We start from the raw sequence: 19354 nt of genomic DNA on the forward strand, positions 1-19354 counted from the left end.
TGGACAGAGGTCAGGGGAGGGAATCCTGCCCCTCTTCTCTGCCCTGGTGAGGCACATCTGGAGTGTTGTGTTCAGTTCTGGTCTGCACAGTTCAAGGAGGACAAGGAGCTACTGGAGAGAGTCCAGAGGAGGCCAAAAGGTGATAAAGGAACTGAGGAGACACTGCAGGAGCTGGGCCTGTGTAGCCTGGAGAAGAGCAGACTGAGAGGGGATCTCATTAATACATTTAAATGTCTCCAAGGGGTACCAAGAGGATGGTGCCAGACTCTTTTTGGTGGTGCCCACCGACAGGACAAGGAGCAATGGCCATAAACAAGAAGTTTCACCTCAACATGAGGAAGAACTTTCCATGGAGAGTGGCAGAGACCTGGAACAGCTGCCCAGGAAGGGCATGGAGTTTTCCTCTCTGGAGACAGGAATTGTCCTGTGCACTCCTTGGCACCAGCCACAGTGTTGCCTCTTCATCAAGGACAATGACATGGGTGACATGGGTGTGTCCCATGTCCCATTTTGGCTCCAAAATGGTAATAAATACATTTCCTCCCCAATCTTGAAGCTGTTGGGTGTTCCTTACTATAAATCTCTGCCAGAGCCATGGGCTGCCAGGAGTAGGAGCCGAGTGCAGGATGCTGAGCTCGGGTCTCCCTTCTGTGCTCCTGGTGCTCACAGTGCTGCAGCTCAGCTGGTCCCTCAGTGATGAGGAGAAGAAAATCATCTTGAATGAGCACAACAGATACCGCTCCCAGGTCTCTCCTCCTGCCAGGGCTATGATGAAGATGGTAAGTGGCTTTAATTGCAGAGGAATCTTGGGGTGTTTGTGTGGTGCAAGACTTGATCTTAATGCTGGGAGTGATCAGGGTGTTCCCAGAGCAGTTGTCATGTAGGGTTACAGACAAGAAGATGCCAATGGAGAGCACGTCCCTAAACTGGCTCTAAAGAAATGAGTTGTCTTGGATAATTTCTGGAAGATTTTAGGCTTTAGTTGTCATGTAGGCTTACAAGAAGGTGTCAGTGATGGAGGGGTCCCTAAATTGCCTGTAAAGAGAAGAGTTTCCTCCAACTATAGAGTTGTCTTTGATCATTTCTGGAAGTGTTTAAGTGTGATCTGAGTCCCCTGATGCTCTGCAAGAAAGTGCTGCAGCTCTCACTCACCTGGGTGCCCTCTGGAGCTCCTTGTGATGGGGAGGAAGGGCAGGTGGGACGTGGCCATGAGCTGGAGACATTGCCATGGCCATTGTCAGGGGCTGGAAGGGGAATTCTGCTGTGTGGGGCATCGCCTGGTGCTTTGTATTTGCATCAACTTCAAACATGGCAACCAGATATTTCAGGTTTTTGGGCTGTCCATTCCTCTCCAGTCCTCACCGTGCCTTGTGCAGGGCTGCCTTGGAGGAGAAGGATCTCCCTAGTTTGCTTATGGAAACCAAATCATGTCCCACATCATGCATGGCTTCCGTGGGGCTAAAAACAAGCTCTAGAGCTGGTGCTACTTTTTGTGTTCTTTGGACTCCTGATTTGATTAAAACTTGGCTATTCTCTTTTATCTTGCACCACGTAATTTTTTTCTCACTATTTACAAATCATGTGGAGGAGAAGGACAAGTGTTTATCATAGATAGTTGGAGTCCTTTCCTCTTTGGGTCACAGTGTGCTTGGAGGAGACCTCCCTGCCTGACCCAAAAGTTGCCCAGGCTGAGTCAAACCTTTGTGGGCTGGTAAATGGGAGCAAAAAGCTAAATTCATGGAGAGGAGGTGTGAGTGGTGACTTCAAACTCAAAGTGGATGCAGCCAGAACCCTGAGCTTCTCTTCAGTGTGAGTTTCTCCACACTGAGATGAGGATGCTCTGTGGTGATGTTGGATGTGCTCTATGTGAGGTTGGGAGAGCTGATTCACTGACCTTCTCCTGTTTGACCTATAAGTCAAGGTTTGGTTTGTTCTGGGACTGAATGGAGCTCCCCTGCCCTGAGGATTGTGCTGGGTTGGGATTTGAATTTTACTTCTGAGCGGGGAAACTGTGGCCAGAGAGCCCAGGGGTTCTTGGCAAGTGCCATGTTGATGTTGGAGAGTCCAGTGTCCGTTTCTGTGCTGATGCTGAGCTCCTTTCAGACCTGGGACACGCATCTGGAGGCCGTTGCTCAGTCAGATGCAGAGAATTGCATCTGGGAGAATGGGAATGGTGATTATGGGCGAAACGTCTTTGCTGTGGCCCCAACCCAGAACCTGCAAGATGCTGTGAAGGGATGGAATGAGGAGAAGAAATTCTACAGCTTGGTAACTGGCAAGTGTGCCCCTGGGCAGATGTGTGGCAACTACAAACAGGTACAAACTGCTGAGGTGGAGGGATGGGACTCTTGGGAAAGGTGCTGTACAAGAGCCCCAGCTCCTCCCAAAGCCAGGTGGGAATCACACTGATAAAGGGGGACCTGGGCATAGTGCCATCCATGACCAGCCTTTTTGAAACAAGCTCTGCAACCCTTCTTTTGGTTGCTCAGCAGAGCTCAGTGCCAGTTTATCTTGAGCAGGGAGACAAGGTCTGAGTGTTTCTTCACAGCTTGGGTGGGAGCAAGGAGGAGCAGAGATGGTGGTTGTCATTATGAGGATAGAGGTACAAAGCAACCTTTAGGGCCAGGGGAGAGGTTGCCTCTACCCAAACCCTTCACCTTCACCCCTGGTTTTTGCTTTAGTTGGTCTGGGCAGACACAGAACATGTTGGCTGTGGGGCAAAGCTTTGTGAGAAGATCAGAGGGATCGAAGCACAGAACCACCGCCTGCTCGTCTGCAAGTATTCTCCTCTGTAAGTCCCAGGCCCTGTGGGGTTTGGAGCACCTTCATGGGGGTTTTGTGCTGGAAATGTCCTTCCTTCAGTCCTTACATCAGAGCAGGGTTGGCCTTGCTCAGAAATAGAACAGAGCATTTCCAAAGAAAGGCCTTCGTTATCTTGGGTTGGTCGCAGAGGAAGGAAGGGTTGTCTGGCGATCCTTGCCCGTGATTGCTGAGCTCTGGTTCAGCTCCTGGCACAGACCCAGGGAGGGACCTCCTTCCCCTAGAGCTGCCCAGGGCTGAAGTCACAGCAGCTGAGAGTACAAACTGCCACCTGCTTTGGGCTTCCCTGCTGGCACCAGTGGTTGCCTGGGTTGGAGAAGCCCTTTTTCACCAGCAGGAAGGGTTGAATGTGGAAGGAGAAGTGGGTACCCCTTTCACAGCCCTGGCACCAGCTTTGGGACCACTTGCTTGGACATGCTGAGACCACCTTAGAGCAGTTGGTGGCTGCAGACCTTCTTAGGGGTCTTGAGTAGAAGGGAGAGAGAATCACCTGTCCCAATGCCCATCCAGTGTTGTGTTCTAAGGAAGAGTGAAGGATGTGGTCCATGGTGCTGTGTCTCCTGCTTTTAGCAGCCTTAGGGTCAGGCAATGACAGTCTGTGGCAGGAGACCATGACCTGTTTTTACACCAGTCCTGAGTTTTGCCTTGGCTGGGATATCCCAGCTGAATCAGCCCCCTCTTTGGGACGGGTGTTTCCCCTTTCCTCACACCACCTTTTTCTTGGCATCTTCTGCTTCCAGGGGTAACAAGGATGGCCAAATGGCCTACGGGAAAGGACCTCCATGTTCACAGTGTCCCAGTGGCACAGTCTGTAAGAACAAGCTGTGTGGTGAGTGAGAGAAGCCACGTGTGTCCCTTGATGGGCTCTTGGGACTCAGAGCCCTGGGTTGGAGTCCAGGCTCTGAACCCTCCTGGAGTTATCAGGAAGGCCTGGGCTGGACCATGAGAGCTCAGGAGCAATGGCTGCTCCTCAGACAGCTCAGCTGCCTCAGGGTGAGAATTGGACAAGGGCCTTGTAGCCCCTAAGGCAGCACAACACCAGTGTCCACCACAGCCAAACCAGAACCCAGAGCATCAGAGCCCACCAGAACCACAGCCAAGCCACCACCCACACCCACACTCCCAACCACAGCCAAGCCCAAACCCCCAACACCAGCACCCATCACAACAGCCAAGCCCAAACCTGCCACCACACTCCCAGTGACAACCCCAGCCAACCAAATCACACCATGCCAGGAGTCAGAATAGCCACGGCCAAGCCAACACCCACCACACCAAAACTCTTGCTAAGCCAGCACCTGCTGCTACAACACCAGCACTGCCACAACAGCAGAGATACAACTGAAAACAGCCACAACCACAAAGCCAGAACCAGAAAGGCAACTGGGGTAACTCTTTCCTTCAAACCCACATTAGACCTGAATTTTAAAGTATCTCCACAGGTCAAAGTGGACACTGGAGAGCCTGTTAGACCCTTCACTACAGAGGTTGTTCTGCTCTAACTACATGTTTTCTTCTCTTCCTTCAATATCTGCCCTGGACACAGAAGAACAGAAAAATGCGGCTGGAACCCCCCGTACCTGCTCGGGGCTTCTGCTCTTCCTCGTCTCCAGTGCCACCCTGGTGGGCCTTCTGCTTTGAATAGTCTTTCTCAGCTGTCCCTGCTCCACTCACCAAGGCTTTCTTCAGTACTGGTTGTTCCACAGCCCTGTTGAGCTCAGGAGGCACCTCCCTCCTTATGCTGCCGCCTTATCTGCTCCAGCCCCGGCGAGTTTATGGGAGCTTGGTCCCCTTCCTGAAGACCCAAGGGCAGGAGAGTGTCTACCCTAATGCTGGTGACCTTGGACGGTTCTTCTTTCTTCTCCTTTCCTGGCCAGCCTGGGCTTCTATTGCACTTCCAGACTGGGAGGGCTGAGCTGTCCCACCCACCCATGTGGCAACAAGACACAGTCATTTGCTTTGGTGTTTGTCAGGTTGAGTTTCCAGCAAAAATGCTCTTTTCCCCTCACGATGTGTCTGTCTCAGTTTTAGGCAAGTTTCAACTCCTTCCCTTCCTGTCCAGTAAGAATCCAAGATGAGGATTTCTGTTTCCATCCTGGTTCTGGTGCAGCTTTGGCCAGTACTACCCAAATGTTCTCCCTCCTCCTCCCCACACTGTGCAGCCCTTGCCTCCTCCCTCTCTCCTGTCCCTGCCCCATGTCCCATTCCTCAGTTACTCCATTCCCATGGTTTTATTTGATGTGTTCCTGCACAAGCAGAAGAGGAACCTTCAGCCCTCAGAGGATCCACCAACTCCTCCCTACAGCTTTGCCCTGCATGGCTTCCCCCTTTGCACAGTGTATTTCAATTTAAATACAGATTCTGCTTAACACATAATTTGTGTGTGGTGGACCCTGATCCGGGAGAAAAAAATCACCACGTGAGTTGGTACAATTTGAGCTCAAGAGGGCCAAGTGATGATGATGTTACAGGTCGTTGGTGGCTCTGCTGCCCAACAGCCCCAGCCTCCTGCAGGACCCACTGCCTGGGGGTGTGCTGAGGTCACGGGCACAGCCATGCAGTGACCGGCAGATGGCACTGGCACAGACACCACTGAGCACTGGGCAGCTCAGGGCTCACTGCACACATCCCTGCCCACAGTCCAGAGCTTTAGTTAATCACCAGCTCCACATGCAGTTAAGAATCAGATTAAAAATGCCCTCCTGCCCAGGTGCTGCAGCTGCTGCACGTTCTTCAGGCTGAGCTGCTGCTGCTGAGCTGCTTTTGGGGATAAAAATCCATCCTGAGGTTATGGAGAGATGATAAAGATGCAGCCAGAGCAGCTGCTGTTCCCCTGAGGTGGGGGCTGAAGGATTATTGGAGCTGGGACAGCATTTTGGGACCATGTCTGATTTTGCATCTGGATGAAGGAGAATGCAGCATGAATTCCCTACAAAGCATACAAAGAGCAGGAAAGCATTTCTGCTCCCAGCAAACCCAGGGCATTTGGGCAACACCTGATTTTTTGTAGTGCTGGAACCCTCATCCTGCTCCCACCATGGTCTCTCTCAGCTCAGCTCCCCTTTGGCAGTCCCTGTGCTGGTTCAGACAATCCCTCACTCCCACCCTGCCCAGCTCAGGGGGGTTCCCAGTCAACATGTGTGTCCCAGTGCTTTAAAATCATAGAATCATGGAATGGATGAATGAATAGTGTGGAAGATGATAAACTCCTCCAGAGCTCCTGAAAGTGGGTGAGTAGGGAAGAGAAGGATTCTCAAACTGGTACATGAGCCTTGTTAGACACTGACCAGCCACACTCAAGACCCTCAGGGTGTGAGTCCATAGAAAACCAGGCCTGGTCACTTCTGCAGTGCAGAGTGGGGCCTCTCTGGGGCCACCAGGACCTGTCAGGTGTCGGTGTGTGGCTCCTGTCTCGGTGCAGAGGGTCCCCTGGGCGTGGTGGATGGGCTGTTCTTTGAGCAGCAGAAGGAAAGCTGCATTCCTCACACACTTACCTAATGCTGGACATGAGTGTGTCAGCTCCAGGGTGGGGCTTGGGCCTCGAACTGCTAATCTTGATGCTTCAGACATTGGCTCCAGAAGGAGCTGTCGGAGCAGGTTTGGAGTTGAGAGCTGTCCCTGCACCCCTTTGGCAGGAGCTGCCCTGCCCTTGCCAAAGGCATCAGCTGTTACTCACGTTTCCCCATGAGCCACATGCCCTGGTGGTGACTCCTCCAGGGCTGTTTGCTCTTCCCCACGAGCTCTGTGTATCCCATTTTCCTTTATCCTTGTTGCCACACTCTCTCCTATGATGTTGTAGGGCCAGGGGCTACATGGAGCCTATCCCTGCATCTCCACATCACGTTTGCAGGGACCAGCACCTGCACTGGTCTAGTGGAAGTTGCCCCTGCCCATGGCAGGGGCTTGGAATGAGATGAGCTCTAAGGTCCCTCTTCCAATCCAAACCATTCTGGAATTCTGTGATTCTCAGCACTGCCTTGTTCCTCATAAGCCAGGCCACAGTGAGCTGGCCAGAGGAGCTGGAGCTTGTGTTGATTCCTTCTGGATATTTCTCCATGTTTCCACAGATACAACAGCAGGGCTGTTGAGGTGTCTCCACCATGAGATAGATTTGCCTTAGCAATAAATGGGGACATCTGGTTTGACCAGCTGAGTTGAAGCCTGGTGAGGTGTTGGCCTCAGATTCTGCTTGCAGGAGTTGTTGGGCTATTGAGGGTATGGCAGACCCCAAACCTAAGGAAAAAGAAGGTAATACAAAAAGCTAAGAGAGCTGGGAGGCAGAAGGAGAGCTGGTGAGAGAGGTGATCACTGTGGTCCAAATCAAGAGGAAAAACGGCAAAGCATTGTCTGGGAAGCCGGGAGGGGGGAGGCAGAGCCGGCAGCGTGTGATTAACTTGGCTGTGCTGGCCAGAGCTGCCCACCCGCTGCTCCTTTCTGACAGCCCGCGATCCCAGAGGAGCTGCTGGAGCCGAGCCGGGCGGTTGCACAATCACAGATGGGGAGCCGGGGCTGCAGCAGCCGGGGGGGCTCTGCCAGACAGGCCCCGTGCCGGGGGCTCCGGGACACCTGATGCTGAGCCCTCCAGGTGTCCGTGGGGAGGGAGCACAGCCTGGCCCTGCAGAGCCAGTGCTCTGGTTATTCCGGTCAGCCTGGCTGGCAGCGGGAGACTCTCAACTCCCCTTTTTGGGGCAGTTTCAGTTCTATACCCTGTTTATCCTCTCCTGCTCATCCTTCTCCTGATGGGTCAGGAAAGGGGCATCAACCCCCTGCTCACCCCACACTGCCAGCCCCGGGTGGGGGCAGTTTGTCACCTGACCCTTTCTGTACCCCCACCACAGACACGGGACTGGGAGAGGTGGGCTCTGACCCTGCCTGGGGACTCACCGAGCTGCAAAACTGCTCTCAGCATTTCGTCTTGTTGCCTTGATGTCTAACACAGCTGCATTCCAGGGATAGGGGAGGACCCTGTGCAAACAGGGGTTTGCTGCTTGCTGTGGGATCGTTGTCATAGACTGGGAGAAAAGGGACAGAAGAGAGGACACGTAACAGGGCTCAGGGAATGGCTGGGCTTTGGAGCAGCAGAGGCTTAGATGAGGAATGCTGATCCCAGGATTAGGATCCAGGCACAGGGTCTGTCCCAGGGAGGAGACCCCGCGTGTTCATTGGCACCAGCAGCAGTGCTGCCTCTCCATCCAGGCCGATATGTGAGATTGGGTGTGTTCTGCATGGCTCCAAAACTCTAATAAATACATTTCCTCCCCAATCTTGAAGCTGTTGGGTGTTCCTTGCTTTTGGGAGGTGCTTTAAATGTGACTGCCAGAGCCGTGGGCTGCTAAGAGCAGGAGCCGAGTGCAGGATGCTGAGCTCGGGTCTCCCTCCCGTGCTCCTGGTGCTCACAGGGCTGCAGCTCAGCTGGTCCCTCAGTGATGAAGACAAGAAGATAATCTTGGATGAGCACAACAGATACCGCTCCCAGGTCTCTCCTCCTGCCAGGGCTATGATGAAGATGGTAAGTGGCTTTTATTGCAGAGGAATCTTGGGGTGTTTGTGTGGTGCAAGACTTGATCTTAATGCTGGGAGTGATCAGGGTGTTCCCAGAGCAGTTGTCATGTAGGGTTACAAGGAGATGGCAATGGAGAGCACGTCCCTAAACTGGCTTTAAAGAAATGAGTTGTCTTGAATAATTTCTGGAAGATTTTAAGTGTCCCCTGATGCTCTGCATGAGAGTGCTGCAGCTCTCACTCACATGAATGCCCTCTGGAGCTCCTTGTGATGGGCAGAAAGGGCAGGTGGGACATGGACAAGAGCTGGAGACATTGCCATGGCCATTGCCAGGGGCTGGAGGGGGAATCCTGCTGTGTGGGGCATCGCCTGGTGCTTTGTATTTGCTTTTGCAGTTGAAGGAACTTTTACCTATAGGAGGGAATGCCATCTTCAAACATGTCAGTCAAGTTTTTCAGAGATTTGGGCTGTTCACTCTCCTAATCCTCCCCATGAGTTGGTGTCTTGGACGTGAGGGATCTCCCTAGTTTGCTTGCGGAGACTGAGTCAGGTCTCACATCACGTGTGGCTGCAGTGGGAGTGAAAATGAGCTCTAGACCTTACCCTACTTTTTGTCTTCTTTAGGCTCTTGATTTGATTAAAACTTGGCTATTTTCTTTTATCTTGCACCATGTGATTTTTTTCTTCACTATTTGCAAATCATGTGGACTCAGACAACTGTTTATTCATGGATAGTTGGAGTCCTTTCCTCTTTGGGTCACAGTGTGCTTAGAGGAGACCTCCCTGCCTGGCCCAAAAGTTGCCCAGGCTGTGTCAAACCTTTGTGGGCTGGTAAATGGGAGCAAAAAGCTAAATTCATGGAGAGAAGGAGATCTGATGACTTCAAACTCAATGGAGACAGAGCCAGAACACTGAGGACCATGGTCCTGTGGAACCCACCAGAGTCAGGCACAGAAAACTTGGAATATCAGGGCTTTGGAGCCAAAGTCTTAGTGAAAGGCTCTCTCAGGGCAATTCCAGCCCTGTGATGGCTGCTCCCAGCTGAGGCTCTGGTTGCAGACTCTCTGCTTTGAGATGCTGCCCCAACAGTTCTGCTTTGCTTCTGCTTAAACACACAGGACCTGCTCCTGCTCTGGAGCCAAACCCTTGGGGGTTTTGTTTCAGCACAGCAAATGCTTTGCTTACAGCAGCCCTGGCAATTCCTTGGTAGAGGCTTTCCATGAGAGCCACCCCCACCTCCCCCTGAGGATTTCCTGGGCTGCCTCTGCCTCTGGGCTCACCTGCTGCCGTGGCACCGTGCCTGGCTGAGGTCACCCCGCGCTTCCTTCTGGGATGAGGGGCTGGTTGCCGTGGAAATGTTTAGGCACTGGGGGGGATCTGCAGCCTAAAGCCAATTTCGTTCTTAATGAGGCAGATCTGCAGGTGCAAGTGCCCTGTTTATGGAGCCCAGCTCAGTGCCAGAGGGAGAGGGGCGTGTGCTCCACAGTCTGGGGCTCCAGCCATTGCTCTCAGCGTGGCTTGGGGCCATAGTGGGAGGGGAACCAACGCTCCCGTCCCCATCCAGGTGTTTCCTTCCTCCCCCCGTCCCCTCAACACCAGATGGTGACATGCCCTGCACCAGGGCCATGCTCTGTTCCCCCTTTGGATCCAGCCCTGGCTCTGCCTGGGAAGGTCCCCCCTTAGGACCCCCTGTTTGTTGTGCTGTCTCCCAGCACAAAGCTGCTCTCTCTGTCAGATGGTGCAGGGATGGTCCAAACAGCTGCAGTGCAGGACTCCCTGGATGCCTCCGTGCAGGGAGACCTCTGCTCCTCCTCCTCCTCCTCCTGCATATCAATGTGGCTGGGGGGCTCAGCTGGTGGTGGGGCCGCTGCTGCTCCAGAGGAGGCTCCTGGCAGGTGTCCAGCTGGGAATGTCTCGGATCCAGGCACACAGATGATGTTTTCCAGGACTGTGTGTGCCCAGGCTTTGTGCAGCTGGTGGAGGGGATGTTCTGCTCTCCTCCCATCCCCACCCTGGGCAGGGAGGGACATCCCCCGGCCCTTCTGGCACAGCCCAGGGTGGTTTCCTCCTTTGCTCCACCTGACTTCATGGTTTCTCCTCGCTGAGGATGCTCCATGATGATGTTGGGTGTGCCCCAGGTGAGGATGGGAGTGCTGATGCACTGACCTTCTGCTGTTTGACCTCCAAGCCAAGGTTTGGTTTGTGCTGGGTCTAACCACGGAGCTCCCCTCTCCTGAGGTCTGTGTTGGGCAGCACTGGGAGTCAGTGTCCCTCTCTCTGTGCTGATGCTGAGCTCCTTTCAGACCTGGGACACGGAGCTGGAGACCCTTGCTCAGTCCTACGCAGAGAAGTGCATCTGGGACCACAACAAGGAGCGGGGTCGGCGCGGGGAAAACCTCTTTGCCATGGCCCCAATGCTGGAACTAGAATTTGCCGTGGAAGACTGGAATGGGGAGGAGAAATTCTACAACTTTACAACATCCACGTGTGTCCCTGGGCAGATGTGTGGCCACTACACCCAGGTACCAGCTGCTGGGGTGGAGGGATGGCTGCTCTGTCCTGGGGCAGAGAGATGAGGTTTCTTCCCAGCTTGGGTGGGAGCAAGGAGGAGCAGGGATGGTGGTGGATCCTGAATGCCAAAGCAATGTGGGGATGTGGGATCTGGGGCACACACTGAGAGGTGAGGAAGACATTGGTGTAGTCACAGAGCAGCCTTCCAAGCCAGGGGACAGGTTGCCTCCACCCAATCCCCTCACCTTCTCCCTGGTCTTTGCCTTAGGTGGTCTGGGGAAACACTCAATACATCGGCTGTGGGGCAAAGTTCTGTGAGAAGATCGAAGGAATCGAAACAGAGAACATGCACCTGCTTGTTTGCAACTATTATCCCCCGTAAGTCTCATGCCCAGCATGGCTTGGTGCATCTCTGTGGGGTTTCTGAGCTGGAAATGTCCTTCCTCCTTTCCTGGTATCAGAGCAGGGTTTGGCCTTGGTCAGAAATAGAAGCAAAGCGTTTCCAAAGAAGGCCTTTGTTCTAAGGAAGAGTGAAGGATGTGGCCCATGGTGCTGTGCCCTCTGCTTTTAGCAGCCTTGGGGTCAGGCTGGAGAGTAAATGGCAATGACAGTCCATGGCAGGAGACCATGACCTGTTTTTTACATCAGTCCTGAGTTTTGCCTTGGCTGGGATATCCCAGCTGAATCATCCCCTCTTTGGAATGGGTGTTTCCCCTTTCCTCACACCACCTTTTTCTTGGCATCTTCTGCTTCCAGGGGCAACGTGAGAGGGAAAAGGCCATACTTGGAAGGACCTCCATGTTCACAGTGTCCCGAGGGCACAGTCTGTGAGAACAACCTGTGTGGTGAGTGAGAGAAGCCACGTGTGTCCCTTGATGGGCTCTTGGGACTCAGACCCCAGGGTTGGGGTCCAGGCTCTGAACCCTCCTGGAGTTATCAGGAAGGCCTGGGCTGGACCATGAGAGCTCAGGAGCAATGGCTGCTCCTCAGACAGCTCAGCTGCCTCAGGGTGAGAATTGGACAAGGGTCTTGTAGCCCCTTGGGCAGCATTTTTTGCCCCTTGCAAGGCAGGATGTTGTGTGAGGGAGATGAGACGTCTCCAGGCTGAGAATCCCAGATTGGAGGATGGCCCAGAGTGACCTTTGGTTTCTGCTGGTCCTGCTCAGTGCAGGGGACCCACTGAGTCAGCTGAGCCAGCCCTAACCCACGGCACTTTTCATCTCTTACCAGAACTCGTTGTAGAAGAGACCACTCCAGCCCCTGTGACAACAAAGGCAAGGCCATCTACCCCAACCACAGGTCTGCCAAAACCCACAGCCAAATCAGAACCCACAGCACCAGTACACCCCACAGCCAAACCAGTACACCCCACAGCCAAACCAGTACACCCCACAGCCAAACCAGAACCCACAGCACCAGTACACCCCACAGCCAAACCAGAACCCACAGCACCAGTACATCCCACAGACAAACCAGTACACCCCACAGACAAACCAGTACATCCCACAGCCAAATCAGAACCCACAGCACCAGTACACCCCACAGACAAACCAGTACACCCCACAGCCAAACCAGTACACCCCACAGCCAAACCAGAACCCACAGCCAAAACAGATCCCACAGCACCAGTACACCCCACAGCTGAACCAACACACCCCACAGCCGAACCAGTAGACACCACAGCCAAACCAGTAGACACCACAGCCAAACCAGTATCTCCCACAGCCAAAGCAGTACACCCCACAGCCAAAGGAGAACCCACAGCCAAACCAGTAGTCACCACAGCCAAGCCAGAACCAACAGCCAAGCCAGAACCAACAGCCAAGCCAGAACCCACAGCACCAGTACACACCACAGCCAAACCAGAACCCACAGAACCACTACACCCCACAACCAAACCAGAAATCACAACATCAGTGTCCACCACAACCACAGCCAAACCAGAACCCAAAGTACCAGTACACACCACAGCCAAGCCACCACCCAAAACCACAGCTCCAAACACAACCACAGCCAAGCCACCACCCACACCCACACTCCCAACCACAGCCAAGCCCAAACCCCCAACACCAACACCCATCACAACAGCCAAGCCAAAACCTGCCACCACACTCCCAGTGACAACCCCAGCCAAGACAAATCCCACCATGCAAACATCCACCACACCAAAACCCACCTCAACAACCACTACCACCAGGTCAACACCCACCACACCAAACCCCACCTCAACAACCACTACCACCAGCTCAACACCCACCACAGCAAGACCCACCATAACCACTACCACAGCCAAGCCAGAACCCACCACGACCACCACTACCACCAAACCATCACCTCCCACAACTACCACAACAGCCAAACCAACACCCCCCACACCAGAACCCACCACAACCACCACTACCACCAAACCATCACCTCCCACAACTACCACAACAGCCAAACCAACACCCACCACACCAGAACCCACCACAACCACCACTACCACCAAACCATCACCTCCCACAACTACCACAACAGCCAAACCAACACCCACCACACCAGAACCCACCACAACCACTACTACAGCCAAGCCAAAACCAACCACAGCTATGGCCAAGCCCACACCCACCACACCAAAACCCACCCCAGGTGTGGCTACTTTAAAACCTGCTACAGCCACAGCCAAACCAACACCCTCCACACCAACACCTACCACCACTACAGCCAAGCCAACACCTGCTGCTACAACACCAGCACCTGCCAGAACAGCAAAGCCACAGCCAAAAGCTGCCACAACCACAAAGCCAGAACCAGAAAGACCTGATGCTACTGAGGCAACTGGGCTCACTCCTTCCTCTGAGCCCAAGTTAGACCTGGATTATGAAGCATCTCCAGAAGCAGACACTGGAGAGCCTGTTAGCTGCTTCACCACAGAGGATCCAGCCTTGTTAGAAAGCAGGGGCACAGCCTTCAGCCCCAAATCAGTCCCAGAAACAAAGAAAGGTGTCAAAGAGGACAGGGAAGAGAAATCAGCCTTTTCCAGTCCACCTCCATCCCTCAGCCAAGATGTTCAAGACATCAAGTTAGGTTTCAATAGAGCTGAGCGCATAACCCCCCCTAAGTCAGTGATCCTCAGTCCTGAAGAGCCCACCTTCTTACGCTTAACATCATCCTCCAAAGAAAGAAAAGGGCAGAGCCCTCATTTCCAGACCTCCCTGTCAGGTAAGGTATCCGTGGAGTCTGTCCTGATGGACACTCAGACCCTCAGTGATCCCCAAGCAGCATGGACAGGGCTTGGGAGGAACAGTGTCAGACTGGTCCTTTGGATCCTCCTCTTTCCTCTAACACTGAGGGGCTGGTTGGATGTCTGGTCCCTGCAGCATGGTCTTGTTTGCAGCCTCTTCCCACTAACCCACGGGCTGTCACACCTTCCCTGGGCCAGAGCTCTGCTGCCTCGTGGTGCTCAGGCACCTCACTGACAGACCTGCATGAGTGGGAGTTCCTCTTCTGTCCAGACCTTCCCCTCTAACTCCATGTTGTCTTTTCTTTCAGCAGGTGCTCTGGACACTGAGGAAATTGAGACAAACTCGGAAGAGACAAATGTGGATCAGCCCATGTCTGGAGCCCCCAGTTCCTGCTCGGGGCTTCTGCTCCTCCTCATCCCCAGTGCCACCCTGGTGGGCCTTCTGCTTTGAATGGTCTTTCTCAGCTGTCCCTGCTCCAGTCACCAAGCCTTTCGTCAGTACTGGTTGTTCCACAACCTGGTGGGCCCAGGAGACACCCCAGACAATTCAGGCTGACTCCTCCCTTCTTATGCTGCCTTATCTGCTCCAGCCCCGGCGAGTCTGTGGGAACTTGGTCCCTTCCTGAGGAAACCCAAGGACAGGAGGGTGTCTGCCCAACACTGGTGACCTTGAACCTTCTCCTTTCTTTCAGCCCAGCCTGGGCTTCTGTTCCATTTCCAAACTGGGAGTGGGGAGCTGTCCCACCCACCTGTGTGGCCGGCAGGCCCTGCCACACCATGTCCCCAGGGGCAGCAGGACCCAAGTGGCAGTGAGACATGGTGGTTGTTTTGGTGTCTGTAGCTGAGACATGGTGGTTGGTTTGGTGTCTGTAGCTGAGACATGGTGATTGGTTTGGTGTCTGTAGCTGAGACATGGTGGTTGGTTTGGTGTTTGTAGCTGAGACATGGTGGTTGGGTTTGATGATTTCTGGTGTTTGTCAGGATGAGCTTTCAGCAAAAATGCTTTTTTCCCCTCCCCATGTCCCTGCTTGTCTGAAATTCTGACAAGCTTCACCTCTTTCCCTTCCTGTACAAAGAGAGACTTTTTTAGTTTCCTGTTTCTCTCCTGGTTCTGGTGCAGCTTTGGCCAGTACTACCCAGATGTTCTCCCTCTTCCTCCCCGCACTGTGCAGCCCTTGCCTCCTCCCTCTCTCCTGACCCTGCCCCATGTCCCATTCCTCACTTATTGCCATTATCCATTGCCATGGCTTTGTTTTACGCCTGTGCCTGCACCTGTGTGCACACACAGAAGAGAAACCTTCACCCTCAGAGGAGCCACCTGCTCTTCCATCCAGCTTTGCCCTGCATGGCTTTTTTTCTTTGCATAATTTCAGTGTATTTGAATTTAGACACAGATTCTGCTTGCCATGTAATCTGTGTGTGGTGGAACCTGGTCCAGGAGAAACAAGTCACCACATGAGCTGGTACAGTTTGAGCTCAAAAGAGCCAAGTGATGATGTTACAGGTCATTGGTGGTTCCAGGAGTTGCTGCAGAGCCACTGTCATTGTCTGGGACACTGTTTCGTTGCCCCACATCTCCCTTTGCCTGAGGATTCCCAGTCAGGTGTGTTAAATATCTGACAAGCTTTCCAGACTGGTGGGAGAAAGATAACTGGAAGATACAGTCCCTTCTCTGGTGATTGCATCCTTTGATTTCTTACACAGATAAGGTGGAGGATGACCTGAAGGTCATTATTCACATCCTCCCACCTGCTGCTCTGTCCTGTGCACTGAATAAATCCTGTTGTGAAACTCTGTGTGGGGTGTGCAGTGTCTCCCTGGGGGATCTGAAGGCCTGGAAGCCACTTATTATCCCTGTAAAATGCTCCTGATTTTGTGCTCAGGGAGAATTGCTAAACACCAACGTGACTTCTGGGGGTGCTGAAGGGGATTTTGGCTTTCCAAAAGCATCCAGGTGCTCCTTTTTGGATGGGTGTAACTTTAAACCTGTGTGAAAGCAGCAGGGGGAGGGGATTGAGGGTGATACGGGGACTGGGATGATGCAGGGAATTTTCCCCCGAGCACCCAGCTGAGTGCAAAGCAAAAATGTGTCTCCAGCAGGAATTTTTTGGTGCTTTTCTGCAGCGTTTTCACTCCAGAACATCCATCTAGGAGCAGCAAGTGGGGATGCTGATATTCAACCTTTGAGAGCAGGTCCAGAGAAGAGCAACAAGGCTGGAGAAGGGACTGGAGCACAAGTGCTGTGGGGAGAGGCTGAGGGAGCTGGGGGTGTTCAGCCTGGAGAAGAGGAGGCTCAGAGGTGACCTCAGCACTGTCTGGAACTGCCTGAAGGGAAGTTCTGGCCGGGTGGGGGTTGGTCTCTTCTCCCAGGCACTCAGCAATAGGACAAGGGGGCACGATGGGCTCAAGCTCTGCCAGGGGAAATTGAAGTTGGAGATCAGGTAGAAATTCTTTGCAGAGAGAGTGCTCAGGTATTGGAATGGGCTGCCCAGAGAGGGGGTGGATTCCCCATCCCTGGAGGTTTTTCAACTGAGCTTGGCCGTGGCACTGAGTGCCATGATCTGGTAAAGGGAGTGGAGTTGGCCCGAGGGTTGGACTTGATGATCTGGGAGGTCTTTTCCAACCCAATCCATTCTGTGATTCTGTGATTTTTGCTTTTCCCCATTGTCCTGCCCCTACTTTTCCCAGCAAAGCCACATTTCCCTTCCAGCAGCCCCAGGTCTCCTGCAGGACCCACTGCCTGGGGGTGTGCTGAGGTCACGGGCACGGCCATGCAGTGACCGGCAGATGGCACTGGCACAGACACCACTGAGCACTGGGCAGCTCAGGGCTCACTGCACACATCCCTGCCCACAGTCCAGAGCTTTAGTTAATCACCAGCTCCACATGCAGTTAAGAATCAGATTAAAAATGCCCTCCTGCTCAGGTGCTGCAGCTGCTGCACGTTCTTCAGGCTGAGCTGCTGCTGCCGAGCTGCTTTTGGGGATAAAAATCCATCCTGAGGTTATGGAGAGATGATAAAGATGCAGCCAGAGCAGCTGCTGTTCCCCTGAGGTGGGGGCTGAAGGATTATTGGAGCTGGGACAGCATTTTGGGACCACGTCTAGTTTTGCATCTGGATGAAGGAGAATGTAGCATGAATTCCCTACCAAGAGCAGGAAAGCATTTCTGTTCCCAGCAAACCCAGGGCATTTAGGCAACACCTGATTTTTTGTAGTGCTGGAACCCCCACCCTGCTGACAGTCACCAAGTGGCAACAGCACTCCTGATTTAAAAACCACCAAAATAATTCTAGGACTTGAGTATTTTATCATTATTTTGGGGCAAATGAAACTTGTGAGAACTCTTGAGTTTTGTTTCCCTCAAGGCTGTGACTTCTGGAGACATGCTGTTGTGCAAGGACCTATTTATAGAGTTCCTTGCAACAGAAACCTCCAAAGCAGGAGGAAATCTGCCTCCCTCTTCCCCCTGCAGGGCTGAGCCCTCCTCACACAGGCACTTGGGGTGGTTTGGTTTAATCCTAAATTAGGGGGTTTAGGCAAGGGCAGGGTTAGGTGTGGTGCACAGGGGAGGACACAAAACCTTCCAGGGAGACTTTTACAGCATTTCCATTCCCTTTCTGGTGTTGGCATGAAGGACACTCCGGCACTGGGGTGACCCTGGTGAAGGTGCTGCCAGGTTGTTCCAGCCCCAAGGCCATGTGTGGTGGGAGGAGGAGGAGGCATTAACCATCAGCTGGGTGAGATGGGTTAAAATCATGGGATTTGTGGTGTTTATGAGGCCTGGCTGCTGTGTGAGCCACACCTGCTTGGTTCTCTCCACTCCTGGGACATGTTCCCATCAGGCAGAGGGACATCTCTGCTGCTGGTTGAGCAAGAGGAGGTTTTTTGGCTTCAGTCCCCTGAACAAGGTGAGTTGGAAAGGTTGGGGTGAGCACACACACTGTCCTGGGGGATTTGCATTTGGGGTTATGATGCTGGCAGGTCCACTGAGCTGCCAAATATTCCCTCAGAGTATTTGTGCTGGAAGTGCTCTCATCCCACAGTGTCTTGGGAGGTGCTGGAGGGGCCCCACCTTTCCTGATCTTGTTTTGTTGCTGCTTTTTGCTAAAAGAAGGTGCCTGTTCCTCCATGCCATTGTGGTCAGGGGTGGTGTTGCTGCCCCACTGAGATGTGCTGTGGGGTCCTGGCCAGTGAATCATGTGGGTGTCCCACATACCCAACAACAGAACCCCAGCCAGCCTGTTCCCACTCCTGGACAGAGGCTGCCCTTCCCCTTCTGTCAGGAGGCACTGAAGAAATTAAACATTGCCTTGGCTTCTTTCTGGAATTCATTTGGGAATTCTTTCTATCTGGAATTCATTTGGGTTGATGGATCCTGGAAGTCCTGTGTTCTCCTGATGGTGAACTGAGTTATAAACATGCAAGGACTATTTAGGGCAGAGAGAACCCCAACCTGCAGCCCTTGAGCTGACTGAGGGTGAGGAAGCAGGTTGGGCTTCATGTAGGGTTTGTGTTGACTCAAGAAAGCCCCTCCTGACAGCCAGAACAGATGGTTCAGCTGCTTGGCCAACCCAGTCTGCCCCACATCCTCATTGTGGCTTCCCTTCCATGCTCAGCATCTTGGGCAGGCAGGAACAGCAGCCACCCCTCTGGAGGTCCCAGTTCACCAGTCAAACTCACTTCAGGGCAATAAAGACACTGTTTTAAACAAGTCCAAACAATTTTATTTTCACAAGAGAGTATCTCCAGTAATATTTTATTCATGGCTTCCAGCTCACACAGTTTCACTGCTTGAGATTCTCTGCATTCATTTCAATGCCATGGAGGGCGACTGAACTAATTCCATCTGGGACACACAGGATTAGTTCTTCTTGAGGGGATGCCCCTTAAATATGCAGTGGATGTGCTGTTCAGTTCCCATGCTTGTGGTGCTATTTTGGTACCTTCCAAGCAAGTTGTGGGCAGGAGCTCTGCCCCTTAGCAAGCAGCAAGAGGATAATAATGCAGCTAAGGGGACCAAGCTCTAGTTCTGCACAGCAAGTCACCAGCACTGCTGAAAAGCCAGATTTATGGAGAGAGGGCTGCATTCCTTCCCTGCTACACACTGCAGCATCCCCACCCAGCAGCTGTGGCCTGGCCTGGCTGCAGCTACAGCCCATCCCTGCAGAGGAGCCTGAAAGGAGCTGCCTGGGTTTGGGGAGTCCCACAGCCCGAGCTGTCAGGTCTGGCTGTCCCTGTGTGTTTGCTCAGGGTGAAACTGGAGGGCTCCAATTCCTCTTTGCAGCTCTGTCCCTCC

General features: G+C 53.2%; 2 protein-coding genes across 4 annotated transcripts; both read left to right on the top strand.

The window, feature by feature from the left end:
- Positions 1 to 571: 571 nt before the first annotated feature.
- LOC139683487 (peptidase inhibitor 16-like) lies at positions 572 to 4828 on the top strand. The gene is made up of 5 exons (XM_071578668.1): positions 572 to 779; positions 2104 to 2316; positions 2682 to 2791; positions 3561 to 3649; positions 4367 to 4828. Exons 1-5 carry the CDS (start codon positions 627 to 629, stop codon positions 4459 to 4461), a joined length of 660 nt encoding a protein of 219 aa, XP_071434769.1. The 5' UTR covers positions 572 to 626; the 3' UTR covers positions 4462 to 4828.
- Positions 4829 to 8127: 3299 nt separating this feature from the next.
- LOC139683599 (peptidase inhibitor 16-like) lies at positions 8128 to 15844 on the top strand. Of its 3 annotated transcripts, none has more exons than XM_071578902.1 (6): positions 8128 to 8329; positions 10626 to 10844; positions 11102 to 11211; positions 11590 to 11678; positions 12064 to 14034; positions 14365 to 15844. In XM_071578902.1, the coding sequence occupies exons 1-6, from the start codon at positions 8177 to 8179 to the stop codon at positions 14505 to 14507; spliced, it is 2685 nt and encodes an 894-aa protein (XP_071435003.1). In that variant the 5' UTR covers positions 8128 to 8176; the 3' UTR covers positions 14508 to 15844. The 3 variants fall into 3 exon arrangements, with proteins under 3 accessions (XP_071435003.1, XP_071435004.1, XP_071435005.1); XM_071578903.1 differs by having other exon boundaries at positions 14368 to 15844; XM_071578904.1 differs by having other exon boundaries at positions 12064 to 12132.
- Positions 15845 to 19354: the final 3510 nt, after the last annotated feature.

Source organism: Pithys albifrons, chromosome 28 (genome assembly GCF_047495875.1).
Source record: "Pithys albifrons albifrons isolate INPA30051 chromosome 28, PitAlb_v1, whole genome shotgun sequence".
NCBI lineage: Eukaryota > Metazoa > Chordata > Aves > Passeriformes > Thamnophilidae > Pithys > Pithys albifrons.